Source organism: Gymnodraco acuticeps, unplaced genomic scaffold (assembly GCF_902827175.1).
Source record: "Gymnodraco acuticeps unplaced genomic scaffold, fGymAcu1.1, whole genome shotgun sequence".
Taxonomy (NCBI): domain Eukaryota; kingdom Metazoa; phylum Chordata; class Actinopteri; order Perciformes; family Bathydraconidae; genus Gymnodraco; species Gymnodraco acuticeps.
This window is the reverse complement of record NW_022991588.1, coordinates 320,238-344,179: the sequence shown is the minus strand read 5'-3', so window position 1 is coordinate 344,179 and position 23,942 is coordinate 320,238. Positions and strand designations below refer to the sequence as shown.

The 23,942-nt window shown below is 40.0% G+C and overlaps 1 protein-coding gene across 6 annotated transcripts in view; it reads left to right on the top strand.

Annotated features, from left to right (window-relative positions):
- The window catches only part of zgc:77784 (uncharacterized protein LOC402947 homolog), a 53,405-nt gene extending 33,004 nt beyond the window's left edge, over window positions 1-20,401 (top strand). For 5 of the 6 annotated variants that reach the window (XM_034197904.1, XM_034197905.1, XM_034197907.1 and 2 more), the window contains 19 exons: window positions 658-829; window positions 1,238-1,443; window positions 3,485-3,566; window positions 3,790-3,958; window positions 6,327-6,493; window positions 6,812-6,933; window positions 7,143-7,359; window positions 7,907-8,025; window positions 9,902-10,079; window positions 12,239-12,457; window positions 13,234-13,273; window positions 13,356-13,489; window positions 13,585-13,872; window positions 15,187-15,325; window positions 16,685-17,010; window positions 17,210-17,326; window positions 18,013-18,162; window positions 18,478-18,599; window positions 19,713-20,401. In XM_034197904.1, the coding sequence (XP_034053795.1) occupies window positions 658-829; window positions 1,238-1,443; window positions 3,485-3,566; window positions 3,790-3,958; window positions 6,327-6,493; window positions 6,812-6,933; window positions 7,143-7,359; window positions 7,907-8,025; window positions 9,902-10,079; window positions 12,239-12,457; window positions 13,234-13,273; window positions 13,356-13,489; window positions 13,585-13,872; window positions 15,187-15,325; window positions 16,685-17,010; window positions 17,210-17,326; window positions 18,013-18,162; window positions 18,478-18,599; window positions 19,713-19,724 (2,979 nt within the window). In that variant the 3' untranslated portion in view covers window positions 19,725-20,401. The remainder of the gene's footprint in view (window positions 1-657; window positions 830-1,237; window positions 1,444-3,484; window positions 3,567-3,789; window positions 3,959-6,326; window positions 6,494-6,811; window positions 6,934-7,142; window positions 7,360-7,906; window positions 8,026-9,901; window positions 10,080-12,238; window positions 12,458-13,233; window positions 13,274-13,355; window positions 13,490-13,584; window positions 13,873-15,186; window positions 15,326-16,684; window positions 17,011-17,209; window positions 17,327-18,012; window positions 18,163-18,477; window positions 18,600-19,712) is intronic. The other variant, XM_034197906.1, reaches the window with a different exon arrangement.
- The last annotated feature ends 3,541 nt before the right edge of the window (window positions 20,402-23,942 follow it).

Sequence of the window (23,942 nt, the reverse complement as noted above, 5' to 3'; positions counted from 1 at the left end):
ATTTTGGTGCAGACTGAAATATCCGTCGAACTATTGGATCAATTTGCACTAGTTTTAGAAATATGGGTCCTAATGACTTTGGGAATCTCCTGAGTTTTTTTCTAGCACCACCAAGGGTAACTTTCCCGCTTTGGAGGGAAGTGCCTCTGCTTGATAGATTGCCAAGACATTTTGTTCATTTTTCATTAAGGGCCCACATCAGGTCAGATTTGTATTTGTCACATGTTTTAAAGATGTGAACTTGGGCTCTGAAACATTATGATTTAAAAAATATATTTGTTCTGACATTTTAGGGAAATTAATAAAGGAAAGGAAATCTTGACAGTGAAAATTACAGAGAAAATGATATGCAGATTAATGTTGAACAATGTTGAACAATTAGCCCAGTCCAACAAAAAAACGATGTTCCAATAGTAGTTTTGATACTACTAATTCATCAACAATGCCAAAAAGATGTTCCTCTGATCTTATCAAATATGTTTTTGATGTTTAATAGGACAGAATGCAGATGTCACTTCACGCCATGGGGAATTATGATTGGAGGAATTCACAATGTCATGCCATTTTATATATTAGATAATGAATACATCAATTGAAGAACAGACACAACATAGCCTTAATTATATGTTCTGTTCTGTTGTGTCTTTATGTGTTTAGATGTTGCTGTTCCCCGGCCAGCCCCCATCACAGTCTGGCCGTTACTCTGTCTCCATGAGCGGAGAGCTGACCATCGCTGACGTGCACCCCGAGGACTCTGGTTTCTACATCTGCCAGGCCATCAGTGTAGCAGGAAGTGTGTTGACCAAGGCACTGCTGGAGGTGGAGGGAGGTGAGAATTCAGTACGCACACTCACGTTTGAACCTGGTGGAGGATTATTCTTCATCAGCTAACAAGGTTAAAACTAATTAATTACTACTGCTGGGAGATGCATAACAATAAGACTCACAAAGAGCAAGAAAGAAAACACTTACCCCATGCTGAATGAGCAATGAATCTGAGGCTTAATGTTCTTCTTTCAACTGTTTGCAAGCACCTGATTTTATTTTTGTTGTGTCTTATGAGGCCTATTTTGTTCTGCCTACTAAGCATCTAAATGATTTTCCCCTTTGCACTGTTAGTGCCGGGCAATTTTATAATATGTTTTGCTTTCCAAATTAGTTTCACCACTTTTCTCCACTGTATATCTGATCGGAGGACAAACATAATATTCTGCGTCCTCTCCTCTCAAACTGGTAGGTCCTTCAGGTCGTGTCCCGCCTATCATTCGCCAAGGACCAGCCAATCAGACGGTATCTCGCGGTGCAACGGCGCAGCTGCATTGCCGTGTAATCGGAGGGTCCTCAGTCAAGATTGCATGGGAGAAGGATGGAGAGAGACTTCTGGGAAATAAACCCCGACTGACCTTGATGGATAATGGCACTTTGCAAATCACAGACATAAAGGTGTGTGTGTGCATGTGTGTGTGTGGGAGTGTGTGTGAATGTTTGTGTTCAGTGGGTGTCATTTATTGGAAAGGGCGTGAAAAGGATGAGTTTCGCTGTCAAACTGAAGGAAAAACTGACTGTGTGAGTGATGTAAATTACAAAAAAGCAGCTAAACCTTCCTGTCTGACCTTCTTTCACTTTCTCTGCATCCTATGTGGCAACATGTTTTTTTTTCCTATACCATTATAAATTCCGTTTTAGTTTGTGAAATTAAAGTGAGACTGAGTTTCAAAGAACAATCTCTCCAAGGCAGAGCATATCTCTCCAGCGCAATTATGTGCTCATGCGGTGTGTAATTGTAATGTTAATGAAGGTGCTTGTTTGTAAATGCTAATGTGCTCTGCTTTGATGGAGGAGCAATTGGCATCCCTTTTATGCTGTAACCCCACCTGGAGGTCAGCCGGTGCACGCCGGACGGAGCAAAACCAGCATCGTTAGCGTTAATTTAATGGCAATAGACGATTAATCATCTGACCGGGTTTTAATTAAATCTCCTGCCCCAAATATGCTTCCTCACTTCCTCTCTCGTCCGCTTTACTCCGGGTGTGGTGCTCCAACTTAAAGCATTACGGTTTGGTCCAATGCACCAGTGAGGCGGGGGAAATCTGCCATGCCAATGTGCTCAATGGAACAGAAGAGATGCATTAGTGTGGCATCAAGGGGATGACAAGGGGAAAAACAGCAGAGTGGAAATGGAGTTGACGAGTGAGGGACTAAAAATATTTTTACCTGATGGTGCCCCCACCAGCCATCAATATTTTAGCAGCAGTTGAAGTCATCTAAAGAAGTTCATCTGCGCACACGCTGTGCAGTCTGTCAGCCAGAGGTCAACACTGCGGCGGATGATCTCATACGGTCTCATGATGGTTCCAGCACACTGGCTCTCAGCCAGGACAGAGCTGTGTCAGTGAAGCATGAAGGCACATACAGGTCATAATGTAAACTGTCATGGTTTGTAGCAATGGAGCTTTTAGAGCTGCTGAGGTGAAGAATACTGAGTGAGTTTAGATATGCATGGATTATATGTGAATTTTAAGATGATGGCAACCCAGGCAGCGGTCAAAGAAGTGTTGGGATCCTTTACCTAAAGCTGGTTAATCACCCGACTATGCAGTTCTGCTCAGCTCTAGGGAGCTTTTTGGTGTCTGTCGGCTCATTGTGTTGGTTTTATGGCCCAAACACTTCCCGTTTGGTTCACTCTTGCTGCTCCCATCAGTATTGGGAAGCTGTTTTTAGTGTAAAAGCAGCAACTACCTGGTGAACCTGGAGAATTTAGAGTCACTTATTTCCCTGAGGAGTAAGAGACCAAAACCTGAGCTAAAAGAGCATGAATATTTGATTAGCATCATTACGTGGACACAAACCCAACTCTAAATGGATGCATGTGTTTTGTAACTGTCAATGAGCCACTTTTTTCTAACAGGTTTGCCAACTATTTCAAGTGATAATTAAACAGGGTTGTTTACAGTACACCTTGTTTTTCCAAGTGCCAATTAACACTGCTGGTTTAAAGAAAACTCTTTAGTTCTCTTTAAGATCAAAAATAATGATTTACTGTGGATCTACATTGGGACTACTACTAAGTAAAAATAAAAGGTATTTCCAGTAAGCACACACTGAACAAACTGAAACGTTGACTTTAAAATAAACGTATTATGTCAACAGATTGCACATAACTGTGTTAGTTGAAAGAAATAATATTAAGTTTAAAAATATTAGGTTCAACGTATTACTATTGTTTCAACTAAGATAATACAGTTATGTGAAATGTGTTGACCTAATACATTTAGCTTAAAGTCAACATTTTCAATGTTTTCATTGCAATATGTATACTCTACTACTTCCATACAGCTTGAGAATATATTGATTTAGCTTTAGACATTCTGTAAGTCATGTAAATGGATCCAAAACCTCCTACAAATATAAAAAACTGCTTGCAGCATTTGTTCTCTTCCCATTTTCGGGGTGTCTGTCTAAAATGTTAACTGCTGTTCAACAGGAAACAGACTCGGGGATGTACACATGCGCAGTATCCAGCGCCACAGGGGAGTCGAGCTGGAGTGGGATGCTGACTGTCAGAGGTACTCGCTCCACAACTCTCCACACGCTGTCTCTCTGTTACACTTCACACTCCGTCACTCCCACACTACACCTCGCTTAAGGAACTACACACTCTGCCTATATTCTTCTTATGAACACAGTCTGCAGCCAGGCCAGGACAAAACTTCAGTTTCAGTGAAAACATGTATCAGAATGAACCTATTGGTTTGGTGAAACTGTGCTTTGTTCCTGTTTTTGAAACAGAGGAGGGAGTTTTCTCTTTATCCAGAGCTTCTGAGTTCATCCAGCTTCCGGGGCCTCCGCAGAAGCCTGTAGTGACGGACGTGACCAAAAACACCGTCACCCTCACCTGGCAGTCCAACCCTCACGAAGGCGGGGCCGCTGTCACCTCCTACATCATCGAGGCCTTCAGGTACTCAAAAATATGTTTCCATTATTTAAGACTGGTTGAAGGAATACTTTGACACGTTGGGAAAAGCGTCGATGAGAACGAGGTTGTACATTTAGTTTTGACACTGGAGGGATCGCTACCGTGCAATGCTGCTTGATTTTTTTTTGTTTTTGGTGCAGATACATTAAACAAACATTGTTTTTAAAGTTTCATGTAGGTTTGTTTGTATGTATGGTTGACACCTACATGTATAGATAGACAATATTGATATTGCTGTCTGTTGAAGACTGGGAACAGGGTAAAATAGCTAGCCTGGCTTTCTACAGATAAAAAAAAAATCTCCTACCAGTATCTCTTAAAAATAATTTATTAACAAATAATGTAATGTTTATATAATGTCCCAAAAGATGTGTTTTTTTACATTGAGAGATATGTGCTCGTATCTGTAGCTATTTCAACTGTACACAAAGTCTTCTCCGTTTCTGTTTTATTTTCTCTGACTATTCCAACATTATGAAGTCTTCTTTATTTAGAGTCATTAGGAGTTGGGAAAGATATTTCAGTCTCTGCCTGAGGGAGACACAGTGCTGTTAAGTGACGTCCTGAAGTGAAACCGTGACACTCACTGCATCAGTATTTAGCCGTGGCAATCCCGAGGAGAGCTATAGCAGCTCTAACAACCAACCAGAGGCTTTAGTGAGACGGACAGTGAGTGAAAGAAGAGACGATTACTGCAGTGGTCAGCTCGGCAGCTCTGTCCTGTCCTGGGGCAAAGGATGGGGTGGGTGCTGGCCCTGTTGAAGAGCTTACTCATTACAGACGAGAGGGTACAGGCCGGGTGTACAGACACAAACACACACAAAAGTCCAGTTAGCGCTGTCTGTAAGGAAATCTTAGTGTGGCATACAGTACTTGCACGCAGAGCTAATAATGAAGATCCACTCACTGTTGCATGCTCCAATACCAGCACATTGTTTAGAAGTGTTTCCTTTCAGGCAAAATATGTGGCTCTTCGTTTTACAGTACAGTAAAATCCTTACGTTTCTGTATAATTTATAAGTAAAGAAATCTTCGAGGAGTATTTATGTAAAAGCAGCAGCTCCAAACCCATTTACAGATGCAGTTTCTGATGACTCTGAAAGCTGGATGACCCTATTTAAATGTCAAAACGGTTTCTCTGGAGAACATTTGGTGAGAAGGGTGGCAGAGGAAACATTGAGGAGGAAAACGGCATGTCGTAATTACCTCGCCATTTTCCCCTCCATGGAGTTGAAGACAATTTTAAATTGCACTCTCGCTGTGTGATTGTGCCTGACTTTGCACAGAACCATGTCATCGTATCCTCCCAGGACCCATTCAGAATCTGTCCTTACGACCAGCTGCAATAAAAAGAAGGAATTCAACTTTGTAGAGTCTCATGGACCCAAGATTCAGCTGATAGAAGTATATTTATACAATAATGGCCGGAAAAAGGTTTCAGATGCTGACGTGGTTACAGTAAAGATATTGTTAGTAATGTTCTGTTCCCTTTCTTGCATTCATTTTGTTAGCGGTCATACATTCTATCTGGAGAATTGTGTAAGCTTTACAGGTCTAAGAGGATTTTGGTGAAACTGGATCATATAGTATGAATGTCAACCTATTTCCCTTAAGTCACTGCGATTCGTCATCTGTCCGTTGACGATAATTAAAGCAGCATTATCTTTTAGCAATTGAATTAGCTGTCATTTATCAGGTCAACATGGCTATTTCCAGTTTATGGTAGTGTCCTATGTCATTTAACTGACTTTTACTGTCACCAAGTGCTCTGAGAAACCGTGATTGGAATTGTATGACCAAACAATTAATCAGCTCATTGAAAAAGTCAAAGATGAACTGATTTTGAAAACAATCTTTAGCTAATTTGTCATTACCTTCAGAAAACACATTTTGTTTACTCATAATCACAAGAGAGCAACACATGTTTTCATAACTAAATAAAACAAATAAAGTAGATGTCATATCATTAAATCAAATTAGAGGTATTTTCCGGTGATTGCCTGTTCCACTTTAATCGGTGGAATCAGTTTATCAGCAAAGGGCCTAGAGTTGTGATCATTATCTCGAGATAACACGATAAGGAATTTTCGCACTTGAGATACTGTAACAGGATTGGAAAAGTGTTAACAGAGTGGGTGGCACATTTTACTTTTTGATTCCGTATGTTCTAACATCCTCCAGATAAAGATCTCTTGACCTTCATCTTACACTCCCCAAAACACTTAAAAAGGTAATCATGGTGAAATTCTGTCTTTTTGTGACACAACATGGGTTTAGTTAAATGATCATGAGAAGGAGATTAAGAAACTCTTTTGGCCATATTTTTATAGTCTTGTTTCTTTTCCTTTAGCCAATCAGTGGGCAGCATGTGGCAAACGGTGGCGGACCACGTGAAGCAGGAGAGGCACACAGTCATCGGACTCTTCCCCAACACCGTTTATCTCTTTATCGTCCGAGCAGTCAACTCTTACGGCCTCAGTGACCCCAGCCCCATCTCAGAGCCTGTCAGGACGCAGGGTGAGTTACATAAGCAAACAAATCCTCTTTTTCTGGGTATACTCTTGCATAATATGTGTCCTACTGTAGAATCTAGATTTCATTTTATATTTTCAAAATTCAAGGTTCTGAAGCTGGGAGCAAGACAATGAGCTACGTGATTAGGAAAAAAATTGCGTTTCATTTGCAATCTCAAAACTAATTGCTTTCCCAGTGTGATGCTCTTTTGCCTTGAGCAATGTTGAATTCATCAAAAAGCTTTCCTTTTTTTGCTGAATCTGAGTCTCTAGTTAGCTGTTTCATTGTGCCTGGGCTGGATGGATTTCTTTGTTGTTTCAGATGGGAGCCCTACAGAGCAGGGTGTGGACCACAGACAGGTGCAGAGAGAGTTAGGGGAAGTGTCTGTCTACCTGCAGAAGCCTGCGGTTCTGTCTCCTTCCAGCGCCAGGATTTCTTGGACTGTGAGTTGAATACTTGGCAGGAGGGAAAAGTCTACTTTTCAGAGTCGGCTAGGACACGCTAATCTCCAAACATTAACTTCAAAAACTCCTCTGAACATTACGTGACAAAAACAGATTAACCAGAAGCACAAGCACAGCTGCGTTTCATTCAAATGTCAAACTCTGTTTCTGTTTTTTTATTTTTTACTTTTCTCACAAACATTTTGCAGGTTGCCTTCCAGTCTCGCTACGTTCAGGGTTATCGTATATTTTACCGAACAATCGGCAGCCCCTGGTTGGTTCAGGATGTGGAGGCCACGTCTGACCACAGCACCATCTTAGTAGATCTGTACAGCAGCACGGAGTATGAGGTCAAGATACGGCCGTACTTCAATGAGTTACAGGGACACGACAGCCTCATGATCCTGCTGCGAACGCCTGAAGAGGGTAAGAAATGATTATTCGTAATTTTGTCGAAAGCATATAATTGTACGTAAAGCTGAAGAACTATGGGTAAGTTGATATTAGTTGATAATATAATTGTCCTTATAGGAATAATACACAGTAGGTAACTCTTGTAGTTTATATTCAATAACTTTCCAATAAGTTCTTCCAAACGTTTCCCTTAAAATAACTATGTGATTTGAGTTGACAGTGTTGAATGGTTTACTTTGAATATTTCATTTGCAAGTGTAATTAGGAGAGCCAGTGCGTAGCAGTTCAGCTGAACGTGTCAAATGTGACATATCGAGAATAACATTTGCCAAATTAAATAAATAAATAATGAATATTTAATTGGATTTAAACTGAGCCTTTCTTTCAAGGGTATTCCTATTTTCCAGAACAAACGCACCAGATTACATGGTTCTTTGAAGGAAACCTCTCGGTCATTATTATCTGGAAAATACGGACCTGTAAAATTGAGCACTACCGTTACACTGATATCAGTTAATTATAGTAGAAATGTCATTTTCCTTCTTATCTCTGTCTGCAGTTTTAAGTGCACCTCCACAGGCTGTATCAGTGGTTCAGCTTACTGACAGCTCCAGTATCAGTGTGTCCTGGGATCCTCCGCCTCATAATACTCAGAGCGGTATCATTCGAGAGTACAAGGTGAGACGGCAGCCTTCTTCCTGAGCTTTCCATCCTTTTCCCCCTATTAGACAGGGTTTTTGGGGGATATTTTAATTTTAATTTATGGTCAAAGGACAGAGGATGCCTCGAGCTGTACAGAATGCAAAGCACATTGAGGCAAATTTGTAATTTGTTATATTGGACAGTTAAATTAACTTGACCTGTCCGTCTTATTCTCTGATTTGTATTTCTGCTTTATAAAGTGGAGATATTATGCTCATTTGCAGGTTCACACTTGTATTTCAACGTTCAAGGTTCAAGGCTTTTATTAGTCATACGTACATAGCTACAGTGTAGTTATGAAGATGAACATCTTAGGTCACAGGCTCCTCCAACAGTGCAACACAATAAAACAGAAACAATGTTGGGTTCATACTAAAACATGTTTACTTGCTTTAATGCTAAAAAATACATATTTTTTTCATACTGTCTGTCCAAATATACCAGTATTAATCTTCTGTCTGAACAGTTTGTCTATTGAGCCTGTTTCTTTAAGGCCTGCTCCTAAACAAATGTATGCCTGCTCTGATTGGCTTGCAGAGACATTGCAAAGCTAGATCTCAGGCATGGGTGGAGATAGTCAGATGGATGGTGGTATATTAAAATGAGCCTTTATTTGACATAGCAAAAGAAAACAAATCTGAATAGCCTTTTTAATCCTATGTTTTCTGACTCCGGCAACCCACAAACTGACTGGGAGGTCTTATTTCCCAGTTTATGGGCAAGCACTCCAGATACCCAAATGTATAAATAAATAAACTGGAAAAGATTGTTCTGTAATCCATGCTATTTCACTCAATGGTGTCCAACTTTGTTGTTTGGATACTTTGATGGAAAACACTGATTTTAATTAACAATTAGTAATCACTCATGCATCTTATCTGCTGCCAGTACATGCATTGCTGGCGCAGAACAAGACAATGTTGTCATCAGATTGAACACGGACTGTCCCTGTCATCTGTTTGCTGCGTGAGCTCTGATTATCTGTCTCTTAGTATGAGCACAACACTAATTACTAATCATCAGGCTGCTATATCAGGGGGGGGAAATAGGAACACTCAGTTTTATAGTTTTGATTTATTCTGCCCATCTGCGTCTACATGTAGAAAGTTAGTGAGAAGACCTCACAAGTCTGATCATGAAGTGCCGGAGCCTTTTGTGGGCTCATCAGCCCAAGGCAAGGATCATGCTTAATCCCTTTTAAACATTCAATTAGCTGAGAATTGCACACAAGGTTTTTGGACAAGCCTCACTGTGGCTTTAATGCTAAATATGAAATGTTGATTTGGCAGTATGCTGTTATAGGATTCCTTTAATACAAACATGTAGTTGTTTAGGCACTAAGGCAATTATTATACTTTTTACTCCACTGCATTATACAACTAAAAGATAGTATTTGGAGATAAAGATTTTAGCTTTTCATCAAACGGTACTCTGTATGCTATTACTACAGTTATTTCAAAAATATTCTGGGAACTTTTTATGAACTTCTGTTGTTATTTTTGACTTCCTATTTATTATTAGTGGTACTGTTACTTAAGAATTCAAAATAGTTTCTCCCACTGCAGGATTGTAAAAGACATAAATCCAACATGCATTAACTTCAATGGAAAAGCAACGCACCCAATACATAAAGTGAATGCCTTAAGGCACAAACATTTGCAACATCAGGCTTTCAACTGTCATTGCATTGAAATATCTGTCGTCTCTGCTTTGTCGTCAATCCGCACCGTGCACTAGCAGATAAAGCTTCAGTGCCTGTCTTGCTATAATAACATCTCAGTACAGATAAATGAGCGTCTTTATCAGGTTTACATGATTCAAACATGAATCCTCTTTGTATGCCGTGGATCAGGTGTGGTGTCTGGGCAGCAGCATGGAGCAGGAGCACCAGATAAACCGGACAGTAGACGGAGAGGTGCTGTCCATCCTGCTGACCGGCCTGATGCCTGACGTCCCCTACACCGTGGTGCTGGCTGCTGTCACCAGCCTGGGTGTGGGGGCCCACAGCCCACCTGTCAGCCTGCTTATTAGTGAGTCACTCAAACTGCTACACTACACTAAAGATAGAGAACATATTGCAAGGTATGCTCACCGCAAATGAATGATCTGTATGTGGAATGTTGAATATGCTGTGTGAGTGACTTTACAACAGAGGCATGCTTATGTTGTGGAAAATCTTGACTTTAATAATTGATTTCTCCACATCGATTTTTACATTCAAAATGTCCATCTTCCTTTGTTCTTTTGCTAATTAACAACCAAAAGAGCCTTCATCTCTCTAACTATAGGGACCCTATGAAAACAGGGATGACCCACATAAAGCCTCAAAACAGCCTGCCTGGCTCTGTTCAGATGTAACAAAATCCACAATCCAAAATCCAGCTCAATTTACCATGTGGCATCCTGTTTGTTTAACCCATGTGATCACAACACTTCATAAAAAGATCAGAGGTCTATGTGTGTCACACATAACTTGTTATCAGGTACCAAACACATCTATTTTAGTCAGGGCCGCCCCTGGCCAACTTGGGGCCCCAAGCGACATTGTGAGATGAGGCCCCTCCCCCCCCCCCCCCCCCCCCCCCCCCCCCCCAACCGACAAGAGTGGGAAAAAAAGTAGGCTACTTTGCAAATATAATTCCTGTTTATTATTATTATCAACACAGTTACTTTTGTATACAGTGAGGTAAATGGTAAATGTGCATGTATGTCGTTCAGTATGCGTTTACAGGTGAATACGTCTGCATTTCCTGCCAAATACTAGCCTCAAAAAGATTAAAATATAATGAATGCAAATAAACTACTTCTACTAATAATAATAATCATAATCATAATCAATTCAATAATATAAATACTATATTATTTTATTATAATATAGTTGTAATGTAGTCAAGACAAAACATGCTTATGACATGCTCAAAAACTGATATTTCTTAAATCTGTATTCTAGTTCCCTCTGTCAGCAATGTATCAACAACTACACACACATTTCTATCAGTATTTCTCTGTGTTGTGGTTGACATGATGATGACTGTTAGGAGTTAAGGGGAGAGGCTGAGCATCACCATGAAATGTGCAAATTGACATAAAAATGAATAAAAGGGGGAAAATGCTCCATGTTGTTTAGGCTGTAAACTTGAACTGTTATGTAAGCTAACTAGACAGACAGTGTATCACTCTTCCTCCTGTACATTAGCAGGTAAAAGGCATAACATACTTGAATGAATGGTAAATAAAGAATGCTGGAAATAACTGCATCTCCATTAGCCTATATGCTATGCAGAGACTGCCTTCTTCATGTCGTGAATTGCAGCTGATGTTTTAATATGGCAATTGGCAATTTGACTCATACAATAGCCCACCTTCGAGTGATGCTCTAGTTTCTTCATGTTTTGTTTTTTTCCCCTCTTGCTTGCGCCGGACTGAAACTGTCTTTTCACCGACATCTCTTCACCTGCACTAGTGGCCGTATCAAAGTCGTGATTGGTCAGATGCCGATTCATTGCAACGGTGTCGGGTTACAAACGTGCTCCCCTTGTCTCACCTCTCACTCTCACTCTCGCGGGGATGCGCGGAGAACTGAGCGGAGAACTGCGCACAGCAGCTGAGGCCCTCTGGGCGGGGCCCCCTGCGCAAGGCGGGGCCCCATGCAGCTTGCGTGAATGGCCTGTAGGGAGGGGCGGCCCTGATTTTAGTTACATTTGGACACAGTTAGGCTAGCTATTTGCCCGTTTCAAGGCTGAAGGCATTGCTAAGCTTATATCTATCTCTCCACAAGAGGATAATCAGATTTCAAAATCAAGAATAGAAAGACATTAAGTTATGATGTATAATCAACTTAAAGGACTATTTGGCAATTTGGGAAATACGCTTATTTGCTCGAATAAGAAAATCTATGCCACTTTCAAAAGTGTGTGCTAATACTGCAGCTTTCATACCATGAGATAAGGATGAACTCTAGATGTTCCACATTGGAAGTGTTAATCAATTTTTCCAAGATGGTAACTTTTGCTGCTCGCCTCATAAACAAACTGTTTACATACTTCTGCTGTTTGGAATTGTTCATTAAAGTAAAATAAAACTGGATTGTTGACACTTCATTTTATTCTTGGTGATTTTTTTACCACCAAGATGCATAGATAAAGAACAACACTCCACTTTGTCTTAAACTTTACTGCTTTTGTTTCAGCTCTTCCTCTGGACAAGTCTTCTACGTCTGTGAAGAAAGATGGTAGCCTCAGCATATCGGAGCAGATCACCAGCGTAGTCCGGCAGCCGGCCTTCATCGCGGGGCTGGGTGTGGCTGCGTGGCTGGTGCTGACGGGCTTCAGCGGCTGGCTGTACTGCCGCCACCGCCGGAGGAAGCAGCTGGGACACTACACCACATCCTTTGCATACACACCAGCAGGTAATTGGGAGAACTCTTTAAATGATCTTAAGGATGGTTTCAGAACTCCTTCAGTGGCACTCTTGTCACATCTTATATATTATAAATCTTTTGTCCATGAAAAGGATAAGAAAAGAAAAAAACGTAAACAGACTTTAAGTGACAAGTTCTTAATATACCGCTGGGCATATTTCCAGCGGTGATGAATGTTCTCAATTTCAGTTTGAACGCACTTGTGCTGCATATCCAGATAATTAAAATGTATTTATCCCCACTAGGCAGTTTTATGGAAGAAATAAAGGAAAACACTGATGCAAAAGTAAACAGTAAGCACTGTATGCTTTTTATTTGAGATTGTGTTTGCCTTTTGGCGCAGAAGCACATAAACACATCAGTTATTTTCTGACTTTGATATATTTGTACATGTTCATAAATACTCAATGAACTGCCAAAAGCATAAAGAGAAAGCGTATGCAATTTGATTTTCCCAGAAATATTTTTAAATTAGTTTTATTTCCATACTTATCAATAAAGATTGTATTGTTTGGGTACAGTATATCTTGTTTATTCAGATGCCATCGACTCTAGTGACTGTACAAGCAAGCTTCATTGATCAAATACGATTTTCCATGTTTACGTATTGCAGGCATAATGAAGCAGATGTGTTTACAGTATAGGTCAAAAGTATGTCTTTATAAAATATTGATTTAAAAATGTTTATGTGTCTTTTTTTATTCTTTAGACAACAACATTATCTGATTTGGATTAAAAAAATAATTGAGAGGTTTTTTTTCCAGTTGGCTTCGCTCACAGTGAAGGATCTGGACTCAATGGAGGGTAAAATAAAAACCATTATTCGACACAGATGTTTATGTATTTTATGTACAAAGCACTGATATAATCTCACTTCTATGTCCAGGCCTGGCTTGTTAGGGTCTAACATGGGCAACTACCCCTGGCTGGCTGACTCTTGGCCCAATCCCAACCTCACTCACAGCAAAGACTCTGTCAACTACTGCTCGGGAAAACTGGACTCAGACAGATATTATAACGGTAAGAGCTCTCTGAATTTGAGTGTATGGAGACATATCTAATTTCACAGTACTGAGTGTATATTTGTCCTTGTTAAAACAACCGTTGCTGTTTAGAAATCGGCATCATGAACTACCCAAACCATACAGCGAAACACAGCACGGGTTCCAACGACAGTCCCATCTACAGCACCATCAACCCCACCGCTGAGGACGACCTACTGGCGTACTACGACACCTACTCCAGCGCGTCCTTCAACAAGGGCCCGGACCCCTACTGCAGCAACCCCATCCTGTCAAACAATGGCCTCGTGGGTCTGGAGCTGGACCTGGACCAGTGGACCATCCAGTCCGGCCAGTCTGGGTCTGAATATGCCAAGCTTCAGTATTCAAAGAAAAACACCGGTGAGGGTTTTTCTGTCCCTTTATACCAGGGGTGTCAAACTCAAGGCCCACAGTCCAAATCCGGCCCGCGACTTCATTTTATTTGGCCCGCAAGAGCTTGCAAAGAAAATAATACGTTTATTATTATTTATTATTATGTAAATGCCGCTTTACAGAAGCATGTTCCCAATAAACTACATGTCCCACAATGCATCTCATTTTGTGACATGCCACTGAAGAGACTTACAATTATTTGCAATTATTTGCCCTAGACTTCTGCTTTCAGACATAGTTAATTATGAACGTATTACCCTATCCGATAATAATCCAATGCAGAGGCAATAATGTAATATAATACATTATTTTATATTATATATTTATATGTGTATATTTATACAGTCTTAAAGTTACAACCGGCCCTTTGAGTGCAACCTTAATGCTAATATGGCCCGCGATGAAATTGAGTTTGACACCCTTGCTTTATATCATTTAAAGTTAATAAAACTGTGAAGAAATATCTCACCTGATCTGACACAGCTGGAATGTGTAAATGTATTGCTTTCATTTTGCAATTATTTATTCATATTTGTACTTTTAAGCCAAGTTTGTTTCATCCGAGAATTACTGTGTATTGCGACATGAACCTTGAGTATTGTTTCCATGGTTACCAGTAGATAAGTGCAGCGTGCACAATGATTTCAAACTACTGCTGACCCAAACTGTGTTGGATGCATGTTGATACACATTATTATGCCATACATTAATATTGATGATGATGTTAGTTCAAATGCCTTACTCAAAGAATGTGCAAGTCATTGTGCACTAATTGTAAAGAGGTCAACTTGATTTTCATAAATATACAGAACATGTATGACTTCATGTTTCTGTATGTAAGACTTCACACTAGACACCAAAAAAAGAAAGAAATCTAAATAATGAATGTGAAAATGGTGCCTGAGATTTTATTAAGACCCATTTGCACAATTAACTGAGACATCGCATAACTTGAAGTTGCCAGTGCTTTTTCCTTTTGAAAAGCAGCATTACCTTCTTTCTGACACTAATTGTAGCAATTTAATTTAAATGGTGAAGCATACCTGTACATGTGTTTGAAACACAAGTCAATAATCAAATTAATGTAACATGCCATAAAAAACAGTCAACGAATATAAATGTCCTTCAGGCAATTATAGGCAAAGCATGGACAAACAATAGTTTAAAAGCTGCATTATCTTAAAGCATATCTTTAATACAGCCACGGGCTTCAACCACAGGGTAGAGATATGAAATACACATCTTGCAAACAATATGATCTTTTGTGTTTTGGCTTTATAGATAAACTGGTAAAGCAGAGGTCAGCGGGGTCTTCGTCAAAGTCAGCTCCTCTCACCTGGGTGGATGTTTTGTCGCTGCCTCTTCCTGCCCACAAAGAGAGAGGTCTCGCCAAGACAGACAGAGAGGAGATGCCACACAGGTGAGACTTATTTAGACTCACTTAAGTTGTGCATCAAGACCCTTTTATCCTCCTCTAACAACACAATTGCTTTTGTACCATCTAATGTTACATTTATTTATAGAATCAAGGCTTCACCTTCATGACAGAGAGAATTAAGGCAGATGGAAAAATATCAAACCTGCCCTGTAACTCTGCCAAGGCTGTCAAACTAAACTTCAGTGAAGTTTGGAGTCTGGGGAGTTTTCAAATTAACTACAGTAGTGTCTGCAGGCAGGGAGTAGATTGAGCTGTGGGGCTTCAGAGGGGAGCGGGCGGCTCCTCTAACTGCTTCTGACAGAATAGATTGCGGACATATAACGGGGTGGGATCGGAGGGCTGTTCTGACTGTGTTGTGTCTTTTTTAATGACATTAGCCACGATCTGACAGTTTGGATTAGTACTTTCCATTTTGAATGACACGTCCATCATTAAAATAGCCCTGACAGCACTAAAGTGACAGCACAAATCAGGGAGGGGGTTCTCTCTCACACTAAACACATTTTCCTTTACATATAAATGTGGAAAGAGATTATTTAACTAACTATCCTCTCACTCGTCTTTTCCATAATCAGCTTTTTTTTGGCAATGTCACTGGTATGTCTTTATGGATGCCATTCTTGGTTTGTCTGTCCACTGCTTGGGTCCAGATTAAAATATTTAGTGGCGTGCCTTTTTATTTATGTACGGATATTCATGGCCCACAGAAGATGTTTACCTATGAGATTTGTGATCCCCTGGATTGTTCTCAAATGTCACCAGCAGGTTGATATTTCTGTGCCTCAACAGCTTTTGAATTGATTGCAATTCATTTTGGTAAAGACATTTGTGTCTGAAAGCGGCCTTGTTATAAGTTGTGATAACTTATGATCTTTTTAATTTCTCCTATATCTTGGTTTATTACCAAAAATCTGAAAACTAATGAAATTATCAATCAGCTGTTCTTTTGTGTTTAGAGCTTGTTAATAAATGTCAGCATTTGTGCCTCTACATTTCTGTTATAAACATTGGGTAAACCCAGGATAAAAATCACTTTGATTTTGGTGACATTTTAAATATGCAAATTAGGCTTCTAATGCTAACCCTTTGTTTATTTGGGAGAAATCTAGACAATAAAATAGACAAAGTGTAGAAAAATAAACATTTAAATGTGTATCTTGGATGTTTTAGTTTACATTTCTAAGCAGACTAGCTTCAAACTAAGATGATGAACAGGGCCCACATGGCGTTGTGGCAGGTCTTGTTTAATTCACATTAATTACATGTAATTAAAATTCATGTTCAGTGTTATCCTTCTGAAACACTAACTTATGCTGCCAACCCTCGCTGTCTGTCCTCTAGCTCTGAGGAGGAAGACGAGAACTGGTGTCCTCCGCTGCCTGCCAGAACCTACCTGATGGACGCTTCCAGGGAGGAGCTGTCCGGCCTGCCCTCCAAACCAGACGAGCCTTTCCTCTCAGAAACACTGATGTCTTCCCCGCAGCGAGACACACTCCAGCCCAGCGACATCGCACGGCTGCAGCACTTTGACCTCTTGGCCCGTCAGCACTCCGAGGTCTCCCAGTCCAACCCAAATCTGTTCACCAACACCAAGGCCCATGTTCCCGGGAAGGTGTACCACACCAGCCAATGGGCGGAAGACTTCAAGGGGGAAAGCCTCGGAAAAGGTCAGTTCATATTCAGTTCACATCTTTGAAAGTGACTTCCCAAGAGGCAGCGCACAACCACACAGTGTCGTGTATAATTTAGTTTATGATGTTACCCAGCAGTAAGTAGTGGTACGTGAAAAATCATGTCCTATTTATTTAAAGTGCAGCTCAGTGTTCTAAGTTTCCTGAGGATAACATCAGTGTGCTGTCTTGTCAGGACAATGTCCTGCTCCAGCTGCCGAGTTGAGCCCCCCAGCCCCAGCACACAGATCCAGGGGTAAGAAGAAAACATCCAAGGATGGACAACTCAGGCGAGAGCTAAATAGTCAAGCAGGTATGACACACTGTGTGTAGCTCATCTAACTTCTGTTTTAGTTTGCAAAAAAAGATACAATGATACTAATTATAAGACTCTTATGTAATCATTTTTATTCCACACCAGCAGCTTAGCTCTATGGATGGCAATGTTGCTCTGCTAGTCCACCACTGCATGTCCCCCTCAACCTCAGCTATAATAACGTTGGTGATCAATTCATGTTTCCAGTTTATCCAATAATTTATCAAAACAGTACATTCTCACAGAAATGGGGCTGTAAAAATTCAGCCAGCATTCATTGCTGTCTAAATATTGTAAGTTGTAGTGTTGCAAATGTTAAATACAATTTGACATGTTGCTAAATGCTTTTATTTGCATCTTGTAGAGTTTTGAGAAGCAGTTACATCCTCTACTTGTTGCCTGGCAACTGCCAAGAACAAGTTTGGCAGCTAACCCCCAAGAAACAACCAATTGACACGTTTTATTCAACAAACAAGATAAAAATATGAGGCAATGTTAGTAAACTAAGTGATATTTTGAGTATTGCCAGGCTGCCTGTTTCCATTCTTTATGCTAAGCTAAGCCAACTGTTTTTCTTGAAACTCCCAAGAAACAAATACCTTTTTTTTGTGCTAAATAAACTATTTCTTTAAGCAGCATTTCTCTTTGTAGTTTAATAATCATCAATGATCAATCATATGCAGAACTTCCCGCTCCACCAGCCCCTCCCCCTACAGATGACTCCTTGCAGCCAGACGCTGAAAAAGAAGAGGGGAGCGACTCGCCTACTCTACAGAGGAGGGGAGAACATTTCTCACCCCAGAGGAGAGGAGCTACAAAGTGGTCACCACAGGGTAAGTGCAGTATGTGATACTCACCTCTGTAGCATCACTCTGTATCTGACAGCCAGAGATGATAAAAGAACAATTTCTGTCACAAGAGCAATCTCGTGTCAACAGCTGGCACCCAAATAGATGTGTATTCATATTATTGTGATGCTTACATACAAATCCCTTGGAGCTTAGAAATAATGGGCTCCCTTGCATGCACACGTATTATCCCCTAGTAGTAGCGCTGCTTTTAGTAGCAGGGGGTCTATGTTCAGTCACTTAGGGTTTAACCTATATAAATACAGCTGTAACTTAGAGTGATTTGTTTGTCCTCCACAGAGGAGAATGTAATCCCATACGGACAGTCCGGCTTCGTGCCCCAGGTCCAGATGTCAGGCTACGGTTCCCTGGGTGGAGGAGTCCTTTCGCGACCCTACACCGCAGGCCGGAAGAGAGATGAGGTATGTCTAGACTTACAGGTGCTTAACAAACATTGTGTCTGTGTAGTGTGCGTCAGTTTACCAGTAAACTGACAAAAGTAATCAGCTAACTAAGTGACCTCTATAAGGCTTAGTCCATATGTTCACAGGTAGTTATTAGGTGTCACATCTCATACAAAAGGTGTTTTTAGGTCACTGGAAGTTATTTTGTAATTCTAGAGTGAACATTTTCATTAATCCTGTAGACCGGGAACATTGAGTTTATGGCCTGTAATGTCAGAGTTATCTTTTTTGCGATGCGTCACTAATGAGGTCACATTTCTTCATTTTTATTAGAAAACATATATGCCTCAAAAGATAAGGATTAAATAAATCATTAAAGTGATACCATACTCCACCTGAAATGTGTCTTCTGAGAGTGAAAACACTTTGTTTAGGCTTGAAAGAGAACGAATGAATGACTGGAAACTGCAGTGAGGTCCTTTTGAAAGCTTCTGTAGACATTGAATGCTTTGTCCACACATACACAGGTACTTTAGGAAATAACAGACCTCGCCAACACTCTGATGTTACAACATTGCCAGTTTTGACGAGACCTGTGTGAGGTAGTTCCAATCCACCCACGCGTGGACTTTGAAAATGTGTGTTATTTTTTTAAAACCGTGCTAATGTGGGTGGGATTTATTTTTTAGACAGAAGAGAACAAAACCCTGTTTTCCAAAATACCTCTGTACATGTGGACTAAGAATGAATCATGCCTCATGAATTTCATGATTTATTACGTCTTTTTGGATTACACTTTTGCATTTTTTTTATTAATCGATGCATAAAGTTTTCTCCCTCAGCCAAGACCATAAACTTTTTTTTCTCAATATTCATATTCCACTTTTTGTGAAATAATTGTATAGTAAATGTTTATTATAAACCAGGTATAAAGTCACTGGTAGTTTGTCCATTAGAGAGCATTGACAATTTTCATACGATTAAATGTCCTCGTCTGTGTGTGTTAATTTTTTTTATGAATTAAAATTCAGAAAATAATATCTCAAAGATATTGATTCGGTATTAGCCTATACAAATTCTGTGTCTGTATTTAACCTGTATCTAAACGTTGCTCTCTGTGTTTGTTTCCAGAACCTCATGTAGACAGACTCCAGCTTCATGACCACACATCCTCCTCTTTTCTCCCTGATTTCCTGTCTTTGTGCACCATCAATCTGTTGCCATGGCATCTTATGAGAAACTGAAGACTAAAGGGAAATTATCAAGGCTTGCCATCTGCCTTTTCATGAACTATTTTTGTTTTATCTTGATGATATCATCATTAACTCTTGTGATTTCTTCACCCTCTCTCCGTGTTTTTAAATGTGATCAGATGTATCATTTAAGATGGATTTCGGGTTTAAAAAATATTGTATTTTTAAGTAATGGGAAGTTGAAGAAAATATAACATTATTGTACAGCACATTAATGAATGTATCTGTTTACCCCTGACCATGAAACCATGATAATGCGCGTGTTTGATAAAAGACTGGAGAAGACGTGAGGCAGAAAATGTGTTACCATCACGTGTGTGTGTGTGTGTGTGTGTGTGTGTGTGTGTGTGTGTGTGTGTGTGTGTGTGTGTGTGTGTGTGTGTGTGTGTGTGTGTGTGTGTGTGTGTGTGTGTGTGTGTGTGTGTGTGTGTGTGTGTGTGTGTGTGTGTGTGTGTGTGTTGTTTCTCTCATTTCAGTGTGACTGTACTGTGTTGTCCCTGTAGATCACCAGTGTGTTAGTTCTGTCAACATTTTTAAACTGACCAATAAAACATTTATTAGAAAATGCTTCTGTCCATGTGTGAATCGTACTGAATATTACATGAGTATAGCTGAAGCATTGTATGCCTGGTCATGTAGATCAGTCCTGTGGTCTGATGTCTCCCTGAAAATATAACTTTGGGGATCAAATTAATGTTCATTTTTGGTCAAAAACTAAATCTGTTTTGACCCTGGACATGCAAATAATTTTAACATTTGGGCTCTGAAATGAACAATATCTGTGGTAAAATAGATCATTTGTGATACTATAGAATACTCCTAATTTAATGAAGAACATAAAGACATGAACAGAAATTCCTCGTAAATCTTGAGGCATAGATTTTATGAGGACCATATCTGCAGTAATGTCAAAATGTTATGTCAAAACATTAAAAATCTACTAACACACATTTTGAATGTTTCCTGGGATATTTCAAGTAAAAACCATTTAAGCAGTGAACAAAATATCTTAATTTTGACATGAAACCACATGTATGTGTGTTGGATAATCCATGACTTGCAGGAGAATAAAGACAGGACAGCGAGAAAGAGGGGAAAATGAAGTGAGCTGGAATTTTTCCATCAGAGCCAAATGTCTCTGAGAACATTTCAAAATGGCTCTTCTGATATGAGATAGTGAATTATTTGATGCCTTCTTTAGATTGCATTGTGAAAAGACCTGTTTGTGAATATGGCCTAATGAAAGGACGGAGGTAACCTTTATCTCGCTGTGCGACTCCTGAAATAGGACAGCGAGTGGGATATAAAAAGGCTTTCTCCACGTCTGCACCTTCATCTGCTGCATGAGCCTCTTGTGTGCAGATCTCATTGGTTTACAGTCTGTTGGCAGAGAGGCAGTCGGATGGTGAGGAAAGTGAGTTGGACTCCACTGCCTCTGGCAAATACTCACTGTGTCCCACCAGGCTAGGAGGATAATGGTAATCCGATGCAATTTAAAAGGGTTCTACAATTGCATGGCCTGTAGCATGGATTAGGGCCTCTGTGGTCCCCCCCCCACATACACACACATACACAGTCATCTCTTGCTGAGGCCACTTCACATGAGTAGACAAATGTACTCAACTGGATCAACCAGACAAGCTCTGGTATCGCCCCTCTTGAAAGCTGGTGATCCCACGGAGTTGAATAACTATCGTCCTATCTCAAATCTTTCTGTGTTATCAAAGATTCTTGAGTCCCTAGTTTCTACTCAGCTAAAACTTTTTTTAAATTCACACAACATCCTTAACCCTATGCAATCTGGATTCAGATCAAAGCACAGTACTGTGACTGCCAGTCTGAAAGTCTTAGACGATATTAAGGCTGCTTTGGATCAAAAATCTGTTTGTGTTACATTGCTTATTGACCTAGCCAAAGCATTTGACACTGTAGATCACCACATTATGTCTAATGTTATGTTGGTGTCTCGTTTCGGTCATAATGCCATTTGCTGGTTTCAGAGTTATCTAACCGACCGTACTCAATGTGTCAGGTTTAAGCCTATTCCAGACATGTTTTCAGACATAAACCATAATAGGGATTGCAATACTTTAAATTAAAGTTTAATTATCAAACTGTAGGTTAGATTTCGACCACAATTGGCTTCCAAACATGTTATGATGTTTGAGCAAATCAGCCCTAAAGTAAATGTTAGGGAAATAATTATCATAGACGCTAAGACAAACCTTGACGTCTGTTTACCTCCTTTAAGGACACAGGCTGCTTCAGCCAATAATGTTATTGTTCCCATTCTGTGACCGGTCAATACTGGGTCACAGATGGTCTGTATTGTGGGTACACTGGGACACTTCCTTCTCTGGTGTCTGAGGACTCCAGGGCATGACATATGCAAGGCCATAAGTGGCGGAAGCTGGTAACTTATTGTGCCCAAACTATCTAAAGCTATCTTATCAAAACATGTTGATGACTCTCTGTGGAACCAATTAAATGGGCTAGCAAGAGACAGGCTCTCCAGAATTGACGTGCAACCCACCCGTGCAGTCTCACCGTGACTGCCGTGACTTGTGATGTGAATACTCTGGCCAGAAACTCCAAATAAATCACAGTGGTTTGACATCAAAGCTCCGACTCTTCCCGTGTCTCCTTCCTGAGTCGGTGACTCCACTGCATTGCTACACAGAAGTTTCCTCTACAGTAAACATCTTGTAAACATCAGAGGAGATCAAACTTATTTTGCACATCACAGCAGATGTTCTCATCTCACTTTCTACATATTTTCAGGTTCTTAATCTCAGCACGAGTTGACAAAGTGTTACAAGCTAATTATCATTTAATGTAGTTTTTGGATTATTCATGCATTTTTTCCATTTTTCATATGCCAGGGACCCTTTTGAAACAGAAGTACACCCTCGGGTACACATACTCCTGATTGAGACTCACTATTATAATGTGGATGATTATTTTTCCACATTAACCATCCTATAATTTACTTTTCAAGTCTTCCTCCATTCAAAATGTGTTTTACTATGTGTTACTTCAGTAAAATGACCTTCACTGTGCACAATGATGTGTTGGCAGAGTTTGACACAAAAAGGCTGTTTTCACATTCATCTGAATTCATCTGAATAGAGAACGTTTCTCTGGCTCACCTTAAATCTCGTCTTTAATAAGTAATTTTCTATTACAGTTGATTCAATCTCCAGCTTTAAATATACATTACTGGCCTTGTAACCTGACATTCTGACAATCACTTTGAATGAACAAAAAAAGGTTATGGATCAGTCTGGCTTCAACAACAAGTTGTGTTTTAATATTGAGACACTGGAAATGATGTGGCTTTGAGGAATGTTTTGAGCTGCTGACTACATTTGATTAAGTTACATACAGAGTCATGGGAGGATATTTTTGAACAAATCATGGGCTTTTTTTCTGGTGATTTTTTTTCCTACTGGAGTGTTTTGTTCATGTTGATACTGTATTGTATGGCTGTGTTTAGACATTTTGAAAGTAATGAAGTATAACAACTGTTTTGTTCTGTTGTCCTTGACAAATAAATAAAGTCAGCAAAGAAATCAAAATGAAAAGATGGACTTTTATTAATCCCTCGTGGAGAAATTGTTTCTCTGCATTTGACCCATCCTAGTGTTAGGAGCAGTGTGCTGCCATTTTGAACGGCGCCCGGGGAGCAGTGTGGGGAACGGTGCCTTGCTCAGGGACACCTCGGTAGCACTCGGTAGCACTTGGTCTTGCTGGGACTTGGTCTTGCCGGGACTTGACCTTCCAGTGACCTTCCAGTTGCCAAGCCAAGTCCCTATCGACTTCGCCACCACCGCCCTGGTGAATAGGTTAAACTATTGAATAAAACATTAGTAGAATAAAAACAACTTCATTTTTAATTAAAGAAAGCAAGTCTAAATGTCATCAACACTTCCAAGAAATAAGTTGTTATTATTATTATTATTATTATTATCTGAAGCCCACATGCCAGCAGGACATTATCCTTAGTGTTGTACCCCTATACCGACTCTACAGATGATAATCTGTATCGGACCATGTATTTGAAGAAAAATGACCAGTTGGTCATAAAAAAAAAAGAAAAAGTCATTAT